The sequence below is a fragment of the Uranotaenia lowii genome, chromosome 1 (assembly GCF_029784155.1).
Source record: "Uranotaenia lowii strain MFRU-FL chromosome 1, ASM2978415v1, whole genome shotgun sequence".
Lineage (NCBI taxonomy): Eukaryota > Metazoa > Arthropoda > Insecta > Diptera > Culicidae > Uranotaenia > Uranotaenia lowii.
In genome coordinates, this window is record NC_073691.1 from 146046065 (window position 1) to 146070069 (window position 24005).

At 38.6% G+C, this 24005-nt stretch overlaps 2 protein-coding genes across 2 annotated transcripts in view; one reads left to right on the forward strand and one right to left on the reverse strand.

Annotated features, from left to right (window-relative positions):
* LOC129740424 (E3 ubiquitin-protein ligase RNFT1) overlaps nt 1-14531 on the reverse strand; it is a 58079-nt gene extending 43548 nt beyond the window's left edge. Inside the window, exons 1-3 of the mRNA XM_055732098.1 lie at nt 14225-14531; nt 11561-13356; nt 11281-11496 (exon numbers count right to left, since the gene is read on the reverse strand). Coding sequence (XP_055588073.1) covers nt 11281-11496; nt 11561-13198 — 1854 coding nt within the window. The 5' untranslated portion in view covers nt 13199-13356; nt 14225-14531. The remainder of the gene's footprint in view (nt 1-11280; nt 11497-11560; nt 13357-14224) is intronic.
* Nucleotides 14532-22999: 8468 nt separating this feature from the next.
* Nucleotides 23000-23773, forward strand: LOC129738008 (uncharacterized). The gene is made up of 4 exons (XM_055729184.1): nt 23000-23102; nt 23168-23472; nt 23559-23701; nt 23760-23773. Exons 1-4 carry the CDS (start codon nt 23028-23030, stop codon nt 23771-23773), a joined length of 537 nt encoding a protein of 178 aa, XP_055585159.1. The 5' UTR covers nt 23000-23027.
* Nucleotides 23774-24005: the final 232 nt, after the last annotated feature.

Genomic DNA, 24005 nt, shown 5'->3' on the forward strand with positions numbered 1-24005 from the left:
CACATTACGGCAAATCCTCCAAAAATGCCGGGAACACCAAGTCCCTACGCACCATCTATTCATCGACTTCAAAGCCGCATACGACACGATCGACCGTAACGAGCTATGGAAAATCATGGACGAGAACGGCTTTTCCGGGAAGCTGATCAGACTGATCAAGGCGACGATGGATGGAACGCAGTGCTGTGTGCGGATCTCGGGTGAATTGTCGAGTTCATTCGAATCGCGCAGGGGGCTTCGACAAGGTGATGGTCTATCCTGCATGATGTTCAACGTGGCGCTAGAAGGTGTTATTCGACGAGCGGTGGGCGAAATGCGGGGCACGATTTTCAACAGATCCAGTCAACTTATCTGCTTTGCCGATGACATTGATATAGTCGGCAGATCAACTGCGGCGGTGGAGGAGATCTACCGCAAACTGAAACGCGAAGCAGGAAGGATTGGGTTGATGATTAATACGTCCAAGACGAAGTACATGCTGGCCTGCGGATCCGAGACCGACCGAACCCGCTTGTCCAGTAATAACAAGGTCACGATCGACGGCGACGAGCTGGAGATAGTCGAAGACTTTGTCTATCTCGGCTCACTGGTGACCGCAGACAATGACACCAGCCGCGAGATCCGGAGGCGAATTATCAGCGGAAGTCGTGCCTACTATGGACTCCACAAGCAACTGCGGTCGAGAAGACTTAGCCCTCGCACGAAGTGTAACCTGTATATGACGCTTATTAGACCGGTTGTTCTCTACGGGCACGAGACATGGATATTGCTCGAGGAGGACCTGCGTACACTCGGAGTATTCGAGCGACGAGTGTTAAGAACCATCTTTGGCGGCGTACAGGAGAACGGAGTGTGGAGGCGAAGGATGAACCACGAGCTCGCGCGACTCTACGGCGAACCCAGTATCCAGAAGGTGGTGAAAGCTGGCCGGATACGCTGGGCGGGACATGTTGCGAGAATGCCGGACGACTGTCCTGCAAAACAGGTGTTCGCTACGAATCCGGTAGGAACAAGACGAGCGGGGGCGCAACGAGCGAGGTGGTTAGACCAAGTGGAGCGTGATCTGGCGAACGTGGGGTGCCCGAGAAATTGGAGAACGGTTGCCATGGACCGAGTGAATTATAGGAATTATGTTCGTCAAGTTATGTCGTGAGACGGAATACTATGTAAATAAAATAAAATAACATAATGCTGACAAGCTTATGCTCTGGTGCCAAGTGAATGCGATGGAAGTTCACCTAAAAAATGTAAGATTCTTACGTTCACCATGAGCAGGGTTGAGATTGCCTATTTCAACATAGCTGATAGCGTCTCTCTTGAAAAAGTTGAATCTATTAGGGATCTTGGTGTTGTCATGTCCGGATTTATATTCTACACACTGTAAATGAACTCTGAAAATAACTCATAATTATGAGATCTCTCACGATCCGATCGAACGACGATCGTGATCGATGTCGAAATAAAAGATCATTCTATTCTTACCCGTGGTACATAGCGGAAGCCTTCTAAACGCGTGTTTGTTTTATTAATTGGAAAATCCCATTTCTTAATTTTATAAAAAAGGTTTTATAAGTCAAGTCGTGTGATAAGGATATACATTACAGCTGGCGACGACGGTAAAAAATACTCAAACAGAAATTTAGCATATTTCTAGAGTGAGTCCGTAAGTATTCCTGAACTAGAATTGCTTGGGAGCTTGGCTCAATGATTTGAAGTTGAGAATAATCTGATTGTAGCTTAGTGTAAAAATTCATGAAAGCTAGATCGCCGTTAATAATTTGATCAATCTAAAAAAAAAATAAAATAAATAATTCTATGCGTGCACATTAATATTGTGAAAAATATTGATTAAGTATAAAAACGTGTTTTAACGCCATTTTCCTTTCTTCCAGCAGGTTACTCAAAGGGTTATTCGAAGAACAAAAGATTTGTTCTGGAATAGCGTGTTCAACGTGAGTTCCTTGGGCTAGTAGACTGCCTTAGCGAAGTATTCTACCGACGCCTGCTACTCGACGCTGTAACCGTCGGTTACATGTTTTTGTGTGGCTCCGCCACAAAATCAGATCATCCCTGTCCCTTAAGGAAAAACAAAAACAAATCCTGCAAACAGAATGGCTAACTTCACCCCACTTCACCCAAATCATCTGTCATCCCGCACAGGCACTCTCTTTCTCAGAGAAATCCAGGGGCGTCGTGCTCAACCAGGGCCGTCATGGGGAAGTGTGGGCACCCAGAGAACGACGCACCATGTAAATTTGCCGTATGTATGGGCGTCGGCCAAAAATCAAGGTCTATCGAATATCGGCAATGCAAAGCATGTGCTTTCTGTCTGTGATCTCGTTAGGAGTAAGAAGTGTGCGTCGTGTGTAGTTCAAAGCTAAAAGTACAAAATAAAAACGTATTACAAAAACACAAACAGTAGTACGGTGCGCGGTTAAAAAAATATATAAGTACGATTTAGAAATTATAAAAAGAACAAATATCGTGAAGACAAACTCAACAAAAACCACCACAAAGAAAAGGTCCAAGAGGGCCTTTTCTTGTTTTGTCGGCTTATTCACCAGCTATTCGTGAACTGCAACCACACGGCGACGTCTAACATCCAAAATCAACCAGACAGAAAGACCACACAACATAACCTTGTCGGAAGGCTTTTGGCTGTGGCCATCCGGTGGCGCTAGGACCGCTTGATAACCTAGTTTGGGCCATTACGAGGTTAACGACGAAGGCAAGGCTAAAACATAACCTTGTCGGGCTATTACGAGGGTATCGGAAAGATCATCCGGTACAACAAGGCCGGAATCACAAATCGCAACTTGCAGGCTCTTCCGGGACGCCGGACAGAGTCTGCTGTGAATTCCGGATTGCTGGTGGAAAAATCAACATAATATGGGAACCGATGTCCCCATATGGTTCCAATCAATCGTCGTTGTCCGCCGATCCAGCTGCCGCTAGTAGTTCCTGATAAATTCCGTGCACAAAATCTAACCGCAAGTATGCCTTATATGTGACGTCACCCCTGAAAAACTATGTAAATAAAACCCCCCACATTATGTAAAATTTGAAATCAGGTAGAATACTTTACTGGAATACTTTGTTATTTTACACCTTATCGAAAATCGTTCTTTCAATCCTTCCCTCTTAACATTTCCATTCACGAAATTATATGCTTTGCCCGCCTCGGTTTTAACATTTCTCATCGTTTGGACTGGTTGCTAGCATGAGAGGTAATCACCCATGCTTACGACCCTGGTTGGTTCGATTCCCATTGGATTCCTCTGCTGCGAGTTCCGCGGAAAGAAAGTGTCGCGTTGCATCATAAAACGACCCTGAGTTCCCTCTTGTTTACCTTTCCCAAATCTCCACCCACTGAGCTAACTCCGTGTTACAACGCTGATCAGCACAGGCAGTGAAACAAAGTTTCTGTGAGTGCAAGTGAGAAAAAGCGTGCGAGTTATACTGCAACTGTGGATCGATCGACAGACAAGTGGAATCTTGTGGGGATTTCTTGTGTCGCTAGCGTCGAACTTCTTGTCACAAGTGAGACGTGAAGTGAGCCAAGAAGAACGATCGAGTTTGACTGGGAAGGTGCAACTCATAGTGCATTCCGCAAGACACCGACAGGTAGTAGATTCTACTGAAGCGTGAGTACTCAGATTTTACATTCTTTCTTTCATTATATTTTTACACAGTTTTTTACTATCGAATCAATAATGACTGCTCCAAGCATGATTGGAACGATTGACCATTACAATATTGGTCGATCTTTTCAAAACTATGTTGAAAGATTTGAGATACTGTGCGATTTAAATAAGGTGACCGAGGATTGCAGGAAGTCTTGGTTTATTTCGTTGAGCGGTGATTTCGTTTACGATGAAATAAAACTGCTGTTTCCTAATCAGGAAGTCAGTAATTTACAATACAAGGAAATAATAAGTAAACTAAAATCTCGATTCGATAAAACACAGCCAGCGCTAATGCACCGTTACAAATTTTACAATCGTTTTCAAGGAGCCAACGAAGGTTCTGAAAATTTTGTACTGGCAGTTAAATTGTTAGCGGAAAAATGTAATTTTCGGGAGTTCAAAAATGAAGCGATCAGGGATCGCTTGATCATTGGTCTGAAGGATAAAATTTTACAACATAAACTACTAATGGATGATGATCGTGAATTAGAGGAAGTAACCAATATGATTATTAGTAATGAGCTAGCTGGGGAACGCGCGAAAATAATAGGTGAGCACAGTGAAGCTCAAGCGGATATTTTTTCAATAAAAAATAGGCTGGGTCGTCGTGAAAACTTCGAAATGAACGGATATGGGAATCGTACGGATTATAATCAACAGCGCTACGGCAAGTTTGCTAGATACCGGTCACGTAGCAGGAGTAGGGACGAAGGGGGAAATAATGATCGCCGTTTTCGCAGTCGCAAACAGTTTAATCATTCGCGAGCTGTTTGTAACAGATGCAATCGTTCAGGTCATTTGCGTAGAGATTGCTGGTTCGAAAAAAAGAACGTGAACTTTGTAGAACAGGAAGATCAAAAAACCGTTTCACCCACTGATAAATTTGATCGTCTCCGTTTACATGATTCTAGTGAGGAAAGCGAAATCAATTGTATGATGATCAAAACAATTAACAACATTTCGGAAGCTTGTCTCGTAGATGCGGTGGTAGAAGGACAGTGTCTTTCCATGGAGGTGGATACTGGTTCTGCTGTGTCCGTGATGAGTGATAGATTATACAAACAACGTTTTCGTACCCTACCGATCATAAAATTTGACAAAAAGCTTATCGTGGTAGATGGAGCCAAACTTGATGTACTGGGACAGGTTCAAGTGTTGGTTAGTCTCAATAATCGGATGAAAATTGAAAAATTGATTGTTTTAAAAAGCCAAAAAGATTTTATACCACTACTAGGTCGAGACTGGTTGAAATCTTTTTATCCACAATGGAAGGCCAGTTTTTCGCATGTTTCATCTATTAATAATGTTGTTTTGGATGCAACAAGAGAAAAAACTCTGGGGGAAATAAAACAAAAGTATGCAAAAATTTTCAATAAAGACTTAACAGAACCTATTTCAGGATTTGAAGTTGATTTACATTTCAGGATGGAGCAACCGATTTTTAAAAGAGCCTATCAGGTACCATACAAACTCAAGGAAAAATTTTTGATTTATTTGCAAGAACTAAAGAAGCAGGGTATCATAACACCAGTCAAATCGAGTGATTGGGCATCTCCAGTCATTGCGGTCTTAAAGAAAAACGAAGAAATTCGTATGGTAATTGATTGCAAAGTTTCTTTAAATAAGATTATCATACCCAGTTCTTATCCTTTGCCACTCGCACAAGACATTTTCGCTTCTTTGGCTGGATGTAAAGTTTTTTGCTCCCTCGATTTGACAGGGGCTTACACCCAACTCAAATTATCTGAACGTTCTAGGAAGTATGTTGTAATTAATACCGAAGTTGGTCTTTTTGAGTACAATAGATTACCTCAAGGTTTGTCATCCAGTGCGGGTGATTTTCAAAAAATGATGGACGAAATCCTTAAAGGTTTGGAAAATGTATGTTGCTATCTTGACGACCTGTTAATTGCAGGAAAAGATTTCCAAGGATGTTTATTTAAATTAGAACAGGTGCTTGAAAGACTTTACAAAGCAAATGTTGTATATCACCTGAAAAATTGTCTACAATTAAAAATGCCCAAATACCTGAAGATGTGACACAGTTAAAAGCCTTTTTAGGGCTGATAAATTTTTACAACAAATTCGTTCCAAATCTATCAACAAAATTACGGAGCCTTTATGATTTACTGAAGAAAAATGAACGTTTTATATGGACAGCAGAATGTAATACATCGTTTAATGAAAGTAAGGATAGTTTATTGAAAGCTAACATTCTTGAGTTCTACGACCCAAATAAGCCTCTGATAGTAGTGACTGATGCTTCATCCTATGGTTTAGGAGGAGTGTTAGCTCACAATATTAAGGGAACAGAGAAACCAATATGCTTTACGTCCTTTTCGTTGAATGCCGCATAGAAAAAGTACCCAATACTTCACTTGGAGGCGTTGGCTCTGGTTTGTGTTGTAAAAAAGTTTCATAAATTTCTTTTTGGTCAAAAATTTAAGGTCTTTACTGACCATAAGCCACTTATAGGAATATTCAGTAGAGAAGGAAAGCACTCCATATATGTGACTAGACTGCAACGTTATATTATGGAATTATCTATTTATAACTTCGAAATTGAGTATCGTCCAGCATCCAAAATGGGAAATGCAGATTTTTGCAGTCGCTTTCCACTTGAACAAAAAGTTCCTAGTAGCCTGGATCAAGAACAAATTAATAGTTTGAATTTCACAAACGATTTTCCGCTGGACTTTGCCTTAATTTCGAAAGAAACTAAAGTTGACAAAGTTTTAGCAGAAGTCATTCAGCAAGTCACAACAGGGTGGAGTCAGTCAAACCAGATGAAATTTAAAAACTTTTATTCACAAAAGGAGAAACTTGAAGTTATGAACGATGTATTATTGTTGGAAAACAGAGTAGTTATTCCTCATTCCTTGAGATATGCAATTCTCAAACTTTTACACGCTAATCATGGTGGAATGATAAAAATGAAAACATTAGCTCGACGCACAGTCTATTGGCCAGGAATGAATCTAGACATCGAAGATTTTGTTAAATCCTGTAGTATCTGTGCAGTGATGGCAGTTACAACAAAAACTAAAGATACTTATCCTTGGATTCCTACTAAACGTCCCTTCAGTAGATTACACGCTGATTTTTTCTTCTTTGAAAAGAAAACGTTTCTTCTAATGGTAGTCATTCTAAATGGCTAGAGGTAGAATGTATGAATTATAGTACAACTGCTCAAAAGGTCAACAAGAAATTCAGCTCGTTATTTGCTCGTTTTGGGCTACCCGATGTTTTTTTTTTTTTTTTTAAATTTTTTATTGGCTTTACCTCTATAACATAACCGGCCAAGTGTTGATTACTGTTCTACTTACATGTCTATTTCACATTCAATTACAAAATTAGCTATCGTTTTATATAATTCAATGTCTTTCTTTTTTAGTATCAAATGAATATCGGGTGGAATTCCTTTTTTCATTAAAATTCGCCAAATAGGTCTACGAAGATTTTCAAATCTGCTGCATGCGAAGATAATGTGATCAGGATCTGCGATGGATTCGCCACAACTACACGTAGCATCCAATAGGATACCATTCCTAGTGAGATGAGCAGGGAGTCGTGAATGATTTGATATTAATTTGGAAAGGATTACAATTTGTCTGCGGTTGAGATCCAAGCTACTAAACCATGGTTGGAGCGAAACGTTAGAGATGATGCTGTGACAGAAACGTCCTTTAGTTCCTGAATTCCATTTTGCTTGCCATTTGTGCATTGTTGTACGCCGAATCGGAAACTGGATGTCGAATGATGTTAAAATATAATCTGCTGTACCACCATTGATGCACGCACTTTTCGCCTCTTGATCTGCCAACTCGTTCATTGGAATACCTCTGTGAGACGGAACCCATATCAGATGGATTTCGTACCCCATTCTTTGACCTTCAAGAATGGATTCTTTTATATCGTACCAAGCAACGGGATATTTTTGATTGATGTTGATTTTTTGCAGGCTCGTGAGACAACTCAAACTATCGGATAGAATAATATACTGAGCAACAGGAAGACTTACGATCATTTTCGCAGCATGCCTGATTGCCAGAAGCTCTGCCATATAAACGGATGCTTTACTGTCGAGTTTGATCCCTTCTGCAGGTGTACCAAAGTTATTTACCACAGCATAACCTGTGCCTTGAATATCTATCTATCTATCTATCTATCTATGATCGACTAGAACATTTCATCGAAAACAACAACCTGTTCCCTTCAGCTATCAACGGTTTTAGGAAAGGACGAGGAACAATGGATGCGTTGTTTCCACTGATTAACGAAGCTTCCTTAGCTTTGAAAAGAAGAGAGCATGTGGTGATATGTAGCCTCGATATCAAAGCCGCCTACGACAACGTGGAAATTAATGTTCTGGTCCGCGAATTACGCTCATTAACAGTCCCTGAATGTCTAGTAAAAAGTATCTTCCATCTGTTTGAAGAAAGGAATTTGTGCATTTCGAGTGGATTAGATTCAATATCTAGGACAACGTGGAAAGGCCTTCCTCAGGGATCTCCACTAAGTCCGTTATGCTTTAATGTTGTGATCAGTGGATTGATCAACAGTGTCCCTCCTGATGTGATAACCGTATATTACGCCGATGACACAACAATTGCTGTAAGAGGAACCTCACTGGAGCATAGTTGCGAATCTCTCCAAAGGGCAGTGGATATAGTTGTGGAAAATATTTTCGACCTTGGGTTAGAACTTTCGCCGACGAAATGTAAGTGCCTCCTGATCTCGACACAACAATGCGATAATCCTCCAGAAATAAATATCGGCGGTTGCACTTTGGAATACGTCAGATCCCTGAGGTTACTCGGCATGTACCTCACACGAAATCTGTCGTGGTCGTGTCATATTAGAGAGGTACAGAAACGTACAGCTCCGTATCTTAACTTTTTACGAAGCATATCGGGCCAGTTATGGGGAGCACATCCAGCAGCATTGTTAGTTATTTTTAAGTCATGTGTGAGATCAATATTGGAATACGGTTCCATATTTATGACGGAGTTATCACAAAAAGAAGCCATTATTTTGGATAGACTACAATGGGCAGGAATTCGAATCTGTTTGGGCTCCACAAAAACCACCCACACAGGTTCACTCGAAGTGATGGCTGGTATTATTCCGCTGCAACAAAGAAGAGAACTTGCGGTCATGCGTTTTGTAAATAAAAGAGCGTCACTCCTTTCTTGGCATCGACAATATTCCAGACCGATCTTGGACGGTGGCTTAGTGGCTACGGGAATACACCGCGCAACAAGAATGCTTAACGAATTCATTCCACTTGAACAGCCTCTAAATAATCTCCCATGCTACATGGTCAACCGTGAAGTTGTAAGAACAAAAATATCCATTGATCTCACTGTTAAACGGTTATGTTTAGAACACCAGAACTCATCGGCAGCTGATTTGGTGTCAAACTATCTCTTGGAAGTGTATGCCAACGCGAAAATCTTGGCAACTGACGGGTCGAAAGATATTCAAGGCTACCCGATGTTGTAGTCACAGATGGAGGACTGCCTTTCAACTCACGTGAATTCACTGGTTTCTTAGAGCAGCAAGGAATAAAAGTTCTGAAAAGTCCACCGTACAATCCGACCAGTAATGGTCAAGCTGAACGGATGGTGAGAACAATTAAGGATGTATTAAAAAAATTTCTACTAGAACCTGAATTTAAAACGATAGATTTGGAAGATAAAATTTGTTTATTCCTAATCAACTATAGAAATAGTTGTCTTGTTGAGGATGGTACGTTCCCATCAGAAAAGATTTTCAGTTACAAGCCAAAAATGCTTCTGGATCTGATCAACCCAAGAAAAAAATTTGATCAACAATTTGATACATCTCCTGCAAGGGATAAATTGTTTGACTACAGGTTAGAAACACCTCCTGACGACTTTGACAAGCTCGTGGCAGGGGATAAGCTGTTGTATAGAAACCCTAATCGTAAAGAAATTCCCAAATGGTTAAATGCGTTGTTTTTAAAAAGATATTCTACTAATATCTTTCAGATATCTTTGGAGAAGCACGTTATCATGGCGCATCGACACCAGTTAAAAATGGTACACAACCCGCAACGAAAGTGGAACGTGATGATCCGGTCAAAGGTTTTGCAGGGAAACCAACAACCTTACAAACGCCGACGAAGCTCATCAGATGACGATTTTTTGGGATTTCCGGATGATGAGGAACAACTGGATCAACCATCAAAAAAACGCTTCGTATCAGTACGCAGTCCTATTTGGACGCGGTCTAAAGGGAGCCCAGCAAACAATTCCCAAAATAGATTCTAGATATTCAGCAAGTCGTTTCATAAGAGGTGTTACAAGTGCTGTCACATAAACGTGTAATCGAAGAAATGCCCAGAGAAAGAGAAGCAATTTAATGCTATCGAATATTTTCTTATCAATCAAAACTTTAATTATTCATACTGATATTGTATTTTCTGAAAACGGAGGACTGTCATGTCCGGATTTATATTCTACACACTGTAAATGAACTCTGAAAATAACTCATAATTATGAGATCTCTCACGATCCGATCGAACGACGATCGTGATCGATGTCGAAATAAAAGATCATTCTATTCTTACCCGTGGTACATAGCGGAAGCCTTCTAAACGCGTGTTTGTTTTATTAATTGGAAAATCCCATTTCTTAATTTTATAAAAAAAGGTTTTATAAGTCAAGTCGTGTGATAAGGATATACATTACAGGTGTGATTATGAATAAATCTTCAAAGTGAATCATTCAGGGAGCATTCAGCTATAACCGTGGCTAAAGCAAAAACTGTGCTGGAATCACTCTCAAAGCATTATAAATACTGCTCAGCGTTCGCAGCGGTTTGGAGTACAATATCCAAGTATGGGCACCAAATTGAATTGGCGAGCTGAAACTACTTGAGTCAGTCCAGAAGCGGTTCCTGCGATACGCGTTTCCAAATCTACCATGGAATGAACTTCAGCGACTTCCCTCCTACCATGCCGGATGTGGAATCTTGAACATCGAACCAATCGGCTGACGTGCTGTGCTGCTTCGTTGTCTGTTTATATTCGACAACGTATCCGAGAAGATAGATAGTGCCAGGCTCATCGAAATGACACCGTATCATGTTCCATCTCGTTCTCTAAGAAGTTTCGACCTGCTTTTAAATTTAGCCTCAGACGATAGAAATTCGTCCATATTAACTTTTTAATGTTTTTGCAATAATTGTGTTACAATGAATCAGATAGAGACGAAAATTCACACCCGGGAGTTGCAAAATGAATATATTGTCTTCTGTAATGTTCAATCACACTTCAGAATGCATGAAATAACCATAGACAAGGCGCATAGATAATATTCAAGCTCCCATTTGTAAGTTGGGTACTTTAAAAACATTGAAGAGAATTCGAAAGCAATTACCCTTGGAAGCTGTGTTCAGCGATTTTCGAACTTTGGACGCATGCCACACGCGTTTATGTATGTAAAGACTTACACTTTTAACTAAAACTTTTTAATAAAAATTTGTGAGGGTTCGTTGCTTGTGAACTCTTCTGAGCGTTTTCTTTAAATGATACCAGAAAAATGAAAATACTGGGATGGGTACTTACCGTCTTTTGAAGCAGCTTGATAACCGATCGTTTGCAAAACTTGATCCGATCGAGCAGATCGGACGATTTGGCTACCATGTACACTGCGGACAAGATTACACCAACGATTTTCTCTGAGCCCGAGTACGACTCGAACAGAAAGATGAGCCAAGGCTGAATGGGTGCGGCTGCTCGATACAGCTGCGAAAGTGATTCGGTCATCAGGTAGATTTTGCCCTGTTGGAAATGGAAGTTCCGGTTAGGGGACATTTTCTATTGGATGTTCGATGGTTTGACTTACTCGACTTTTGTACTCGATCACGCTTGGCGGCATAAGGGTAATGAGGAGCTTGACGAAAATGGTCAAAAGTTTGAGCACCAAGTCCGAAATGCACACCGAGAAGAGCAGAGATTTAAGGGTTTGCGGTTCGGAAAGGTCCGGCATGAAAAGGATGCTGAGGAAGATGTTTTTCCGTTCCAGTACGAAACCGACGACGGCCAGTGCTATGGATATAAAGAGAAGTTCTCTGAAAAGAACAACTATCCGTTTTTGGGCCTGTTTTGAAACTTCCTGGCGCACCACCCAATTTGCATGAGAGAAGGTCATTAGCAGGGCCAGGAAATGGATGATGCCATCGAGATGGTCGTAACACAGTTTGGTAACTAGAATGAAGAGCAGTGGAATGTAGCGAGCGATGGCGTCCATCATGGCGCTCATCATAGCGTCAGCTTCTGGGATTTGATTGGCGGTTTCGTGAGCTGCGGCCTCGTCATTTGGTGCTGGTTGTTGATTGGAGCTGACACTGTTACTGCGTGTGCCATTATTGATATTGCTAGGATTATCAGGGTTTGTAGGTGAGGATAGTTGTGGGCCATTAGAAGGTTCCCCGGGAATACCACTGGATGTGGCGGCTCCGAGAGATGATGGTTGGTTGGTAGATCCGGGTCCGGATTGCTGCAGTTGTGACAAATGCTGGTGATTATTCGAGGACAGTGGCTGGTGATTGTGGAAATGATGATGATGGTGATGGTAGTTAAAATTGGGCATCACCGAAGCGCGAACTGCACCAGGACCGTCATCTTCAGTTGGGTTATTTTGGATCCACGAGTTTGGTCTGATAAAGCTGGCAATCGACGAAGATGCCGAAATAGGATAGATTTCATTATTAGATGATCTTGGTGAAGGGCCGGTGGTGACACCATTGTCCAGATCAATAACTACATCGCTAGGGTTGCCAACTGGAGGGGTACTTGTACCGGGCATGTGAGATGCTGCGATTGCATGTGCCTGTGCACCCGGGAGAAATAAATTGTGGCGTCTTTGCGTGACCAATCGCGTTTGTTGAAACATGGCAAATATATCATTCAGCATACTCATGTTTGAGCGGTTATTTTCAGCACCGGCATTCCCGGAGCGCCGATCACTGCTAGAGCCGCTGGAAAGTATGCGAGCAAATGGAACGCGTCCATTGAAGGAGCTACGGAAACCGGATCCCCCGTTGCCACTGTGTGACATGTTGCCTTCGGTAGAACTAACGGAAACTTGCCTTTCAATGATGATGGCCGCAGCCGGTAGTGAAGCTTGATGAACTGTTGCAGTTACGGTTGATTCTACGGGGCCAACAGATGGGCAAATCGTAGTCAGCTGAGCGGGCTGGGGATTCTCGATTGCAGTAACTGTGACTGCTGGAATGTTGCTGCTGGCTGTGCTGTTCGTATCCTCTTCGACTGCTAGCGGTGGCTTTCGATTCGGCGAGTAGTCTGTGGTTGTTTCGATGATGGCCGGAGCTGACGATTCGGAAGTCGATGAAGAAGAGGGACCACCGGAAGCGAGAGGAGGCTTTGGCGAAGATTCAGTCGACGTAGAACTTAGTTCTGGGTTTTGTTTGTGCTGCGGCTGCTGCTGCTGATTTGGCTGTGGCCGCTCGGAATCGGACATCTTATGTTAATCGGCCCAGGGGGAAACAGACGATGGTCGCGTTACTGTTTTCGATTCACTTATGGAGCATTTCTTCCCAGCTGAATACTGCCACGGATAAAATTTTGTTGACTCAGTTGTTTTCGACTAGCTAGAGTAATGTGACCGTTCGGTTTATTCTGAAAATTAAAAGAAACATTTCCCTAAGTCAGTTTGACTCTTTAAAGAACATACATATTTGCTGCAATTTGAGATTTTCCAGGCAAATTCAAGGCACTCGTATGATTTTGTTTTTAAATGCCTCCAACGCAAATAAATTTGGTCAGACAGAAGCAATTGATAAGCCAATCTGTCTTTAATTCGACTCGCTATGCATGCACGGAAAGCTGATTGGCTCATTTGATTCATTAAATGAAATTTTCGTCTGTTGCCAAAAATACGATTTTTAAATTAAATAGAAGTTTTAAATTATTTACTAATTATGTGGAGTGAGGTTTTTTTATTTGGTAAATTTTTATTTTTTTATATTTGGTAAATCGAGCAACTTAAAACTATTATATCTGTTTAGTTTCAATCAAAGTGAGTTTATCTTAAATCCGTATTATTCAATAAAAAAGCATCACGGAATTTAAGTGAAGCGCTTGAAAACAAACAAGGCCATAAATTATTTGAATTTTGAACAAATTGCTTACAATATAATTATTACCAGAAAATGGAAAAATTTATATCGATGGGCTGACGTTAAATCAATAAAGCACAATTACAATTAAAAATTCCCTTAAAGAAAAAAGATAGGGCGCTACAATGTTATTCGGGCTACTATCAAAATAGATACTTGGAGCAAAAAAAAATTAGCTAACCAGTGAAGTATATTGTTGAACTCTGTCTGACTACACAGCTTTCCGTATGGAATTGTCGAAAAGATAATGATTTCATAACTAGCCAATCTCTGATTTCAAAGAAATTCACATCAAATTTCATCAACATCGATCAAAACACCAATCATTATTGGCTTCTCACTTCCACAACAACGATGATGACACTCACCTCACCACCATTTGCCTCGCTCTTGCACGCAGTTTATCAAGGCAGCGGAAAAAAACTAAACGCACCCTTTTCCACTATCGAGGACAGATTTTTCGTTCAAATTTTCGCTTAGAACCACCTAAATCCGAAACGATTCGTCAAGATAGAACACAATTTTTAAACTCAACAACACCACGATGCAAACGAGTATCACTAAAAGTGCTAAAGTGTACCGAAAATAAAGAAAAACTAGGATTTCAAACTTTTCTACCGAAAAACGTCACCATTGTCCCGAGCTCGTAGAAATTCAATTTCACTTCCTTTGCCAAATACCTTTCTGACTCAGCACGAATGAATCCGATGAACCCGACAAAATGAACATGCAAGGGAAAGAGCGAGAATTTCTTTTTTTTTTTTTTTTTCGTTTTTCGCTTTTGGCACGGACCAGAGTGTTCCATAATGCCAATGTTGTCAAGTTATATTTGTCAATTTATATCGATTCGCGGGCAAACATTTTAATTTTTCTTTATTTTGAGTGATTTGAAGGAGGATATTTAACAACTTGTTCAAACATTCATTTTTATCTCGTCTATAAAACTAGCCAATTGTTTGTACTCCTCATATTTCTTTCTTTTTAGCATTTCAACAAAACTTGTTTTATTTTTTAGAAAGCTGAAAGGTGTTCGTTGGTTTATGAAGTTACGGCAGTCGAACAGGATATGATCTAGTTCCTCAACTACATTACACTGTTCGCAAAGGTTGGATCCTATGAGACCCCAGGAGTTCAGACGGTCCTTGGTTGCTGTATGAAAAGTCCTAAGTCGTGAAATTTGTACGGTCTGATAAGTGTTTAGTGGCATATTGTGAAACCAGGTCTTGGCTGTAATATGAGGCATTATCTCAAAGTGCTTAGCACCCTTATCAACTGATAGTTGTTTATATTTGGTATCCCATTCTTTGTGGATTAGATTTTTGTAAGTTAAGATAGTGTCTCCCAACGTTAGTCCGTATGGCTCAACGTATGTTTTTAATTTGCTAACTTTAGCTGCGTGATCAGCTCTGTCATTACCCACGATGTTGGAGTGGCTGGGTATCCATTGTATGAAAATTTTTTGTAGTTTCGATTTTTGTGTCAATTGGAAGATTTCATTTATTATATAGTTTTCAATTTTCTTGTTTCTTAGCATTTCGCAGCTCGCTTTAGAGTCGGTTAGTATGCATATTTTAGGAAGCTGTTTTTCATCTGCGTACTTGATGGCTGTTAGTATTGCTAATAGTTCTGCATTCGTGATAGTGAAGTTGTGGTTTAATTTAAAGCTTTTAGATATCTTTTCTTCATGGTCATAGATTCCATAACCAGTGTGCTCGTCTGTTTTAGACCCATCAGTATAGATCTTATAACAATCCTCATATTTATTCCTGATCGTGTTCATAGCTGTCTGTTGTAGTATAACTTTGTTTGTTGAGTTTTTCGTAATCGAATCCAGAGTTGAGTTAATGATAATTTTATCCGGTTTTTCCACTAATGTGTTGTTAAGGGAACACATTTCAATTATAATGTGTCTATTTTGAATAGCTATTGTTTCTAGAAAAGAGTAGTTTTTGAAGTTTTCATGGGAATTAATGGTGGGAATGATAGTATCTATGATAGGGCTATTTCTAAAGTACAATATTTTACTGATTTCTTTCAAACCCAAATATTTGGCTCTCAAATTAATTGGAATTTCACCTGTTTCGCTAAGTAAAACATGATTAGGCGTAGATTTTAGGAGTCTCATAGATATTCTCAGCGATGTGTTATACGCTGTCTGAATTTTGTTCAAATTAGTACTGTTCGCTACTGCATATATTGTGATAGCGTAATCTATCTGAGATCTGATGAGGGATTGATTTATTTGCAATATGGTTTTTGGGTGAGTCCCATGTGACTTTCGACAGAGCATTTTTATAATATTTGTTTTATTTTTAATTTTTTGTACCGTTTCGTTGATATGTCTATTGAATGTTAATCTGTGGTCTATATATACTCCTAAATACCTTAGGCTCGCTTCATTAGGAATATTGTAATGGTCAATTGTTATATTCAGATCATGAAATCTATTGGTAAAGCAAATTGTTGCTGACTTTTCAGGATTTATATTTAGTTTGAGTTTAGTGAAAGCTGCTTTTAATAGTGTTAAAATTCTGTTCATCTTCTGCGCTGCTAAAATAGGGGTTTTCTCTATGACTAACACGGCAAAATCGTCGGCATATTGGAATATTTCAGCTTCGCCTTGGCTAACTTTATGTATTTCTGCGGTATATACATTAAAGAGGATAGGTGAAAGCGGGCACCCTTGCGGGAGACCCTTGTTAGTTTTCCTGTAGATAGTTGAACCATCGTTGAGAGTTATCTCTGCCGTTCGATATTTTAGGTATTGAAAGATCCAGACACATATTTCGGAGGGAAAATTATAATATTCGAGAATCTGTAAAAGTTTATTAACATCAACGCTGTCAAAAGCTTTACTCAGATCTAAAAATGTGATGACACTACATTCTTTGTTTCTCTTAGACATTTGTACTTTAGATAATAGTGCGTTTATACAGTTCACCGCCGATGTTTTCTTTTTAAATCCGAATGAATGGAGTGGTATAATCTTGTTATCTTCTATAAATTTAATGATGGGTTCTTTTAAGCACATATTGATAATTTTAAGAAAAACTTGAATAAGGGAGATCGGTCTGTATCCTAGAGGGTCTAGTGTACTTTTACCAGGCTTATTAATGGGAACTATTTTAGTGGTTCTCCACTCCTCTGGTATAACTTTGTTCCTAAAAACGGTGTTAAGAATATCGGATATTTTAATAATTATTTTTTGCTCAAGATTTTTTAGAATGAAAAAGGAAACATTATCATAGCCTGGTGCGGAGGATTTTTTCTTGCGATGAATTAGAGAGACTATATCTGTCCAGTTGAATTCTATTGTTGATTGAATTGATTTCATTTTATATTGTATTTCGTTTTCTATAGCTGGGAAATTGGTGTCCATGAATTTTTCTACGAGTTCTCGATTGTTAAGTAGAAGTATATTTTCTTTCTTGTTGAAACCACCACTGAGTATTTTTACTGTGTTCCAAATTTGTTTCGGTGGTAAATTAGGAGTCAAAGTATTAATGAGTTCTTTGAAAGATTTTCTTTTTTCTCTTCTTATTACAGATTTCAATTTGGCTCTGCTTTTTTTGAATTTCAAGAAGTTGTCTAAAGTGAGGTTCCGATAATATTCTTTCAGATTATCGTTTTTTTCGTTCAATAGTTGTTTTATTTCATCTGTCCACCATGATTTAGGGATGTTGTTGTTTGGTCTGCTGATAAATTCTGATTTTTTAACGCTATCGTGGAAAAAGGATTGCAGATCTTCTGCTGATGAGATATGTTCTGGGTTCATTTTATTAATTAATTTTATAGCTTTTTTCCTATTTATTCTTGTTTTCTTGTATTCTAATATGGGCATCGAATTTATTATCTCAAATAAGATCATTTTGTGATTACCTGAAATTTCCTCATCCAGGACTTTCCAATGAATTTTATTAGCTATATTATTTGATGCTATGGTAATATCTATTGCTGATGGTATGGTGTTAGGCGGTTTGATAAGAGTAGCTGATCCATCATTCATTACTATTAAGTCTGTCTGGTCCAGCATGTGGACAATCAGATGGCCTCTTGGACAGTTGTTGTCCGCTAAATTCCATAGCGAACTGTGCGCATTGAAGTCGCCTGCTAGGATAATATTATCATTTTGGTTTTCGATATATCTGAAGAGTTTCGTTAGAGGATCTTTTATTTGAGTATTGTTGATAGGAGTAGGTGGAATATAAATAGAAATTAGTTGGATTGGTTCTATTGAGTTGATTATTTTGACAGATGATATTTCTATGGGCGATAGGTCTGGCAATCTAACTTCCACGAAGGCTATGTCCTCTTTTATTAGAAAACCTACCCCTCCGTATCCGTTAGATCTAGTAATTCTGGGGAACTTGTATCCTGAGATGTTACATTTTTCATTTTCTTTGAGCCATATTTCTGATAAGATAGCTATATCTATTTCGTTGGATTTCAAGAAATTATTCAATAAAGCTCTTTTGTCAATTGGTCTGATGCTGTTTATATTATATTGTAGTATTTTCAAATCTCTAATATTGGTAGCCATGATTCCAAATTAAGAAAAATTAATTACTGAGCTATTGTATTTTGCAGTTACTATTGTTGAGATCAGACGTAATTTATAAAGAGAAAAAAAAAATGTGTGGAGTTAATTTGATTATTTCGTTGAAGTGATGGGATCCGGTGCTGTGTTATTAATCAAAGTTGTGAGTTCATCGTTTATTTTAATAAGCATTAAATCTGAGTTCCAGTCATTAGTTTTTTTACTTGTTTGTTTATTAATTTCTGTTTGAATTGTTTTGATTTTATCAAAAACCTGTGTAACTTTAAATTCCTTTATAATTTCTGTTTTGAGAAAGTTTATTAATTGTTGTATGTCTTCTGTTTTTGATTGTATTATTGGTGGTTGTATTACTGGTGATTGTATTGTTGGTGATTGTAACTGCTTACTGTATGATGTGCTAGGAGTTGCGTTATCATTTAGGGACGACTGGGTATTTGCGACTGGAAGGCTAGGAAAAACTGTATCGGAATGTATTTGTAATCGTTTTTGGGGGCTTTGGTTGGGGTACAACTTAGCTGCTTCAATATACGTTAACTTTTGTGTGGTCATCGCTACGTTAATGTTTTCTTGTCGCGCTCTTTCCGGGCATTCTCTATGGTTGGAATCAAATTCACCTTGGCAGTGAACGCAACGTTGGTTCACTTGGCAGTCTTTGTTTGAGTGTTCCTGTCCACATCTCTTACATCTAACTTTTGCTTTGCAAGCCTTGGCCTTGTGGCCAAAGCGCCAACAATTTTGGCATTGCTTTAAGGGAAATATATATGCCTCTACCTTTGAATTTATACCGTATATTGAAACCGTTTCGGGTAGTGTTTCCCCAATTATCTGTAATTTAATATTAAAAGTAGGAATGGGTTTTCCCACTGGCTTACCGTTTTCGAATTGCATTCGGGTAATTCTTTCGATTTTATCGATCTTTTTATCGCATTGAATGTTTTTGATAATTTCATCGTCGGTAATAGATAATGGGATTCCTTTGATGATACCATATGTGTATTGGAACATTTTTGGTACATAAACCTTGTAGTTATAAATTTCTTTTAGTAACTTTGAGTTGATTAATTGTTCAGCCTGAGTGGCCTTTTCAAAAGTAATTTTGTAACGACCCTTCCCTGCCTGCTTTAAATCTTTGTAGTTTTTAATTTGTATATTGTGGAGCATTTTAGCGACTTCCATAATATGCATATACTTTGGTTGTTTGTTTGTTTCATTTTCCTTTTCCTTTTCCTTTTCATTTTCATTTCCTTCATTTACCTTTTCATTTTCAGTAATATCGAGTTCAAGAAAAAAAGTCTTAAAAACTGGATTTTTGATCCAAGTCGAATTTTTGTTCTTCTTATTTTTCCTGTTTGCCTTATGATTTTTGTCATTATCGGGGTTTGCTTTAAGATTTTTGTCACTATCGGAGTTTCCGTGGCTGTCGGCCATTTTGTCGCTTTCGTTGGATTCTGTTCTTTTGGGTTTTTTTTTATATGGGGTTATTTCTTCGTCACTATTTAGTCGTTTATGTTTGGCTATGAGTTCATCGGTCGTTGAAGCAAAGCTTGAGTCCGAGTCGAAGGGGTCGTCTTGACCCCGGGGGTCTCTATCCGCTCTCTTCCTACTCATCGTGGCTTCATGCCACACCTAACCTTAACTAATTTTTTCTCTATGCAATAACTAACCTAACCTAACCTAAAAATTTCTCTCTGCAAATTATTAAAAGTACTTACGTGGCTAGAAATAGACTTAATAATACAAATGGAACACTATTTACAACAATCCTTAGACAACTTAGCAATCATATCACTCTCAAAATAAAAATTAAAACTTATCTGGATCACTTTCTCAATCCTCTAAATTTATTCGACGCGAACTTGACAGGGCACTGGATTACTTTCCACGACTGGTCTTTTCAGCGGTTGGCGGTTGAATGTGAGCGAGAATTTCATAGCCTTTCTCTGTCGAAACTTCAAAACAAACGTTGCGTTGCAAAATAACGCAAATGCAGCTTCTGCACTCAGATTATGAAAATCTTCTTTTTTTTCTGAACTTTTGGCTACACGCTAACTTTTGGCTACCCCTTAACGAATACTTTTGACCCGTTATTCGATAAGACTGGGAGAACTCCTTTTTAAGGATAAAGCCACTGTACCCTTTAAGGGGTACTCAGCTTGATAACGCTTGTAGCGGGTCAAAATTACCCCTTATTTCAAACGCTCGTAACGGATGAAAATTACCCCTTATTTGAAACGCTTTTGTCTGCTGGAAAATTCAGGAGCTGCTTATGGGAAATATGGTTTTTGAACGATAAATTGAAACTAAATGTTGTGTTTCATTTTGTTTATTTAAGTTCCAATTATCTCTTGGATTGGATAAACTTTTTTCAAAAAAACATTTCACTGATTTGGTTTTCATCTCCTCCGTTTCCTCGTTGAAGTTGAATCCTGAAACAAAATTGATGAACAAAAGATGAGATTTTAAATATGGAATACAAAAACCACAAAACTTACCACCAATGATAGTCCACTGCTGTTCATGTTGAATCCTTCTGGTTTTCGTCTGGCTCGTCCGGAATCCGGAACTTTGCTGTGCTGCTAAAATGAAAATGAATCAAAATTCTGAAAATAATACAATTTAAATTATCAACAAATCACTTACCACAACCTCTCTCATCATGCCAAATCAATCATTTTGGATGTAACGCATCTAAAACTGCCCCTTTTGAAAGGAATCGAGCATTTCGAAATAAGGGGTAATATTGATCCGATATAATGACCCGTTATTTTACAGATTGTGGAGGTTCTCAATAACGGGTCAATATTACGCCTTTAAGGGGTAGCCAAAAGTTAGCGTGTACCCCTTAGAGGCGTAAAATTGACCCGTTATTGAGAACCTCCACGATCTGTCAAATAACGGGTAATTTTTTCGGGTCAATATTACCACTGATGAACTGATGTACAAGCTAAGCCTTGAAACGTGTGTAAAGTTCCAACGACCGTTTTCAATCAATTTTATGTGTTTTGGTTGAGCCACCAGATGTCTCCAAGGACACCAGAGAGAACTGTCAAGAAGAAAGTGAAATGTAAACAAAACAAAATAACAAACTATTAGTCAGTTATGAATATGTCGAATTACTATTTGACGAGTTTTGAAGATTCGCAACACATTTATGATTTGCGTAATAGAAATTTTTAGCTTTAAGCTGTTTTTCTAATTGCTTCAAACTAGCATCTAGCATGAAGCACTAAATAGAAACAGATATGAAACGAGAAAATGCTCGCTCAGAATAGCCTAGAATCGGTATTGTTTCATGAGATTTTTAATTTTAAATTCAACTGGATAAAATAACTGGTTCGTCTGGCTTGTCCGAAGTTTTAACAGGTTTTAAGTTAGTCTTTTTTAGTAAAAAGAATGAAGATAAAATGAAACAGGCAAATTTGCCTTGCTGTGAATATATTGAAGCCGTCCATTCTACTACGATGTTGATTTATCAATTTTTGAGATCGTAAACGATTGTGCTCTTCCAAGAATGAGGTACTTCAAAAGTTTAATCGGCTTGTTTAAATGATAGTATTCGAAAATTTGTACTGGTTTCTGGAATATAATAAGTGATAATAATTCAAGCTTGTACATCTGTTTGTTATTTCGGCAGTCTCTGTAGTGAAAAAAAATATGATGATACTATTTTCCCCAGCTTAAAATTATTCGTGGTTAATCTAATTGTATAGAATAATTCGACTTATTGTATTTAAATTTATTAATTTTTGAATTCAAATACCATTGCGTCCTTTCGAAAAATTGTTACATTTGAAAGAGCTATCTAGAAACAGTGCCATCTATTGCGCCGTTCAAAAGTTAGAAATCTAGCAATAGATGGCACTGTTTTTTGTCATTTTTTAACGGCTTCTTTAAAATAGAGCACTGAAAATTTTACACAAGTTTCTGAAGATTTTTTGTTCGAGCTTGTACATCTGTTCATCTGTGATATTACCCCTTATTTCAAAAAGCTCGAGTCCGCTTCAAAGGGGTAGATTTAGATGTTCTATTGAAAGCGTTATTATTTGTCCGGTCATTGATATGGCAAATTGTAATTGTTTTTTGTGAGATTTTAATTATTCATGTTATTATTTCAGAACAGCACACGGAGAAAAAAGACGACAGTTGTTCCAATTATTTCAGCTTTTTATATCAATCATCAAAATGTAGTTGATTTTTTCGCATTCAACTATAAATAGAATAGATTAAACTATATACTGCTGATTGATCTTATGCATTCAACTATAAATATTATACATTCAACAGTTGTGGTATAACAGATAGATTCAACTACAATTGTATAATTGAATTCAGGCATTCAACTATAAATATAATAGTTTCAACTACAGACTGCTGATTGACCTACTGTTATCAACTATGAATATAATAGATTCAACTTTAATAGGATAATTGACTGAACTGTAAATATGATAGATTGCATTACAATTGTATGATTGATTGTAGGCATTGAACTATAAAAATAATAGATTCAACCAGTGGTTGATGTTTTTGCTAGATTTCAACTCCAATTTGGGTATCTTTATACGATAGTGTAATTTGTTCGCCAGCGCAAAAACATTGAATTTTAATTAAAAATGGCCGAAGAGAACAGAACCGAGCCTGTTCCTTTGCGAGGCAAATTGAGAAGATCATCCTTTGCGAAAAATTGCGTAAGTCTGTCATTATTTTTGTTTATGTTTTAATAATTTAGATTTCCCTTTTCTTTTCGTTCCAGGTGACATCATCAGTTCATTTTCCGGGATTTTTTTTGCGCGCTTTGATTTCGGTTTTGATTCGCCTTAATTTCTCGAAGTCGACGAAGCCAATCCGGTGCTATCGTATGACAAATCATCCTGGTGTTTATGACCCCACAGTTTCAAGAGCTATTCAGCCACAGGGGCCGGTCAATTCGATCGAAGCTAACCTCTCGCGAACACAAGAGCATCAGTTACAAATAAAATCAACGATACCAGGAAAAATGCTTTCGGATCCGGATCCGGTCATAAGGTTATTTGCAGAAAAAACGGTTTTTCCGATATGGTAGGTTCTAGTTAATATCTGAAATTATCCCGCTTCAGAAATCGAGTTAATGGTTAAAAATTCTTATCTTATTTTACCCCTTTAAGTCTATCCCCGCCGGGTGCAACAGCAACAAATGTTCTGCTCAATCCTGCTGCTAAGATCAGTGCTGCTCCCGGTACGGAAGCAGCAGAACAGCAACAAAAAAACAATTTTTTGGGCAAGGCCAACAATAGCAGACCAAGTAAAGGTAAGTCAAATCTTCGATAGGACCGAGGTAATTTTTAATAGTGATTTCCGAATTTCAGGTTTGTGGTTGTAGTCAACGATGGCCATCTTTTCCACACGTTTTTGTAGTGATCGGCAGCAGCAAATTTTAGATTTAAATGGGTCGTGCACGTACCAAAACCGTCAAAAAACTTCTAAGGTCATCATCGAAAAGTACTAACAAGCGTATCGTAGAGGAAGTTGCTATCATTCCGACCAAGCCGCTGCTTAACAAAATTGCCGGTTTCGTCACCCATTTGATGAAGCCTGCGCCGTTTTGGTCGATA

What these genes read in the sequence shown, in the direction of transcription:
- LOC129738008 (XM_055729184.1), top strand. Translation starts at nt 23,028, where the DNA reads ATGGCCGAAGAGAACAGAACCGAGCCTGTTCCTTTGCGAGGCAAATTG. An exon ending in CATCCTTTGCGAAAAATTGC is followed by an intron (nt 23,103 to 23,167) that starts GTAAGTCTGTCA and finishes TTTTCGTTCCAG; the next exon opens with GTGACATCATCAGTTCATTT. An exon ending in AAAACGGTTTTTCCGATATG is followed by an intron (nt 23,473 to 23,558) that starts GTAGGTTCTAGT and finishes TACCCCTTTAAG; the next exon opens with TCTATCCCCGCCGGGTGCAA.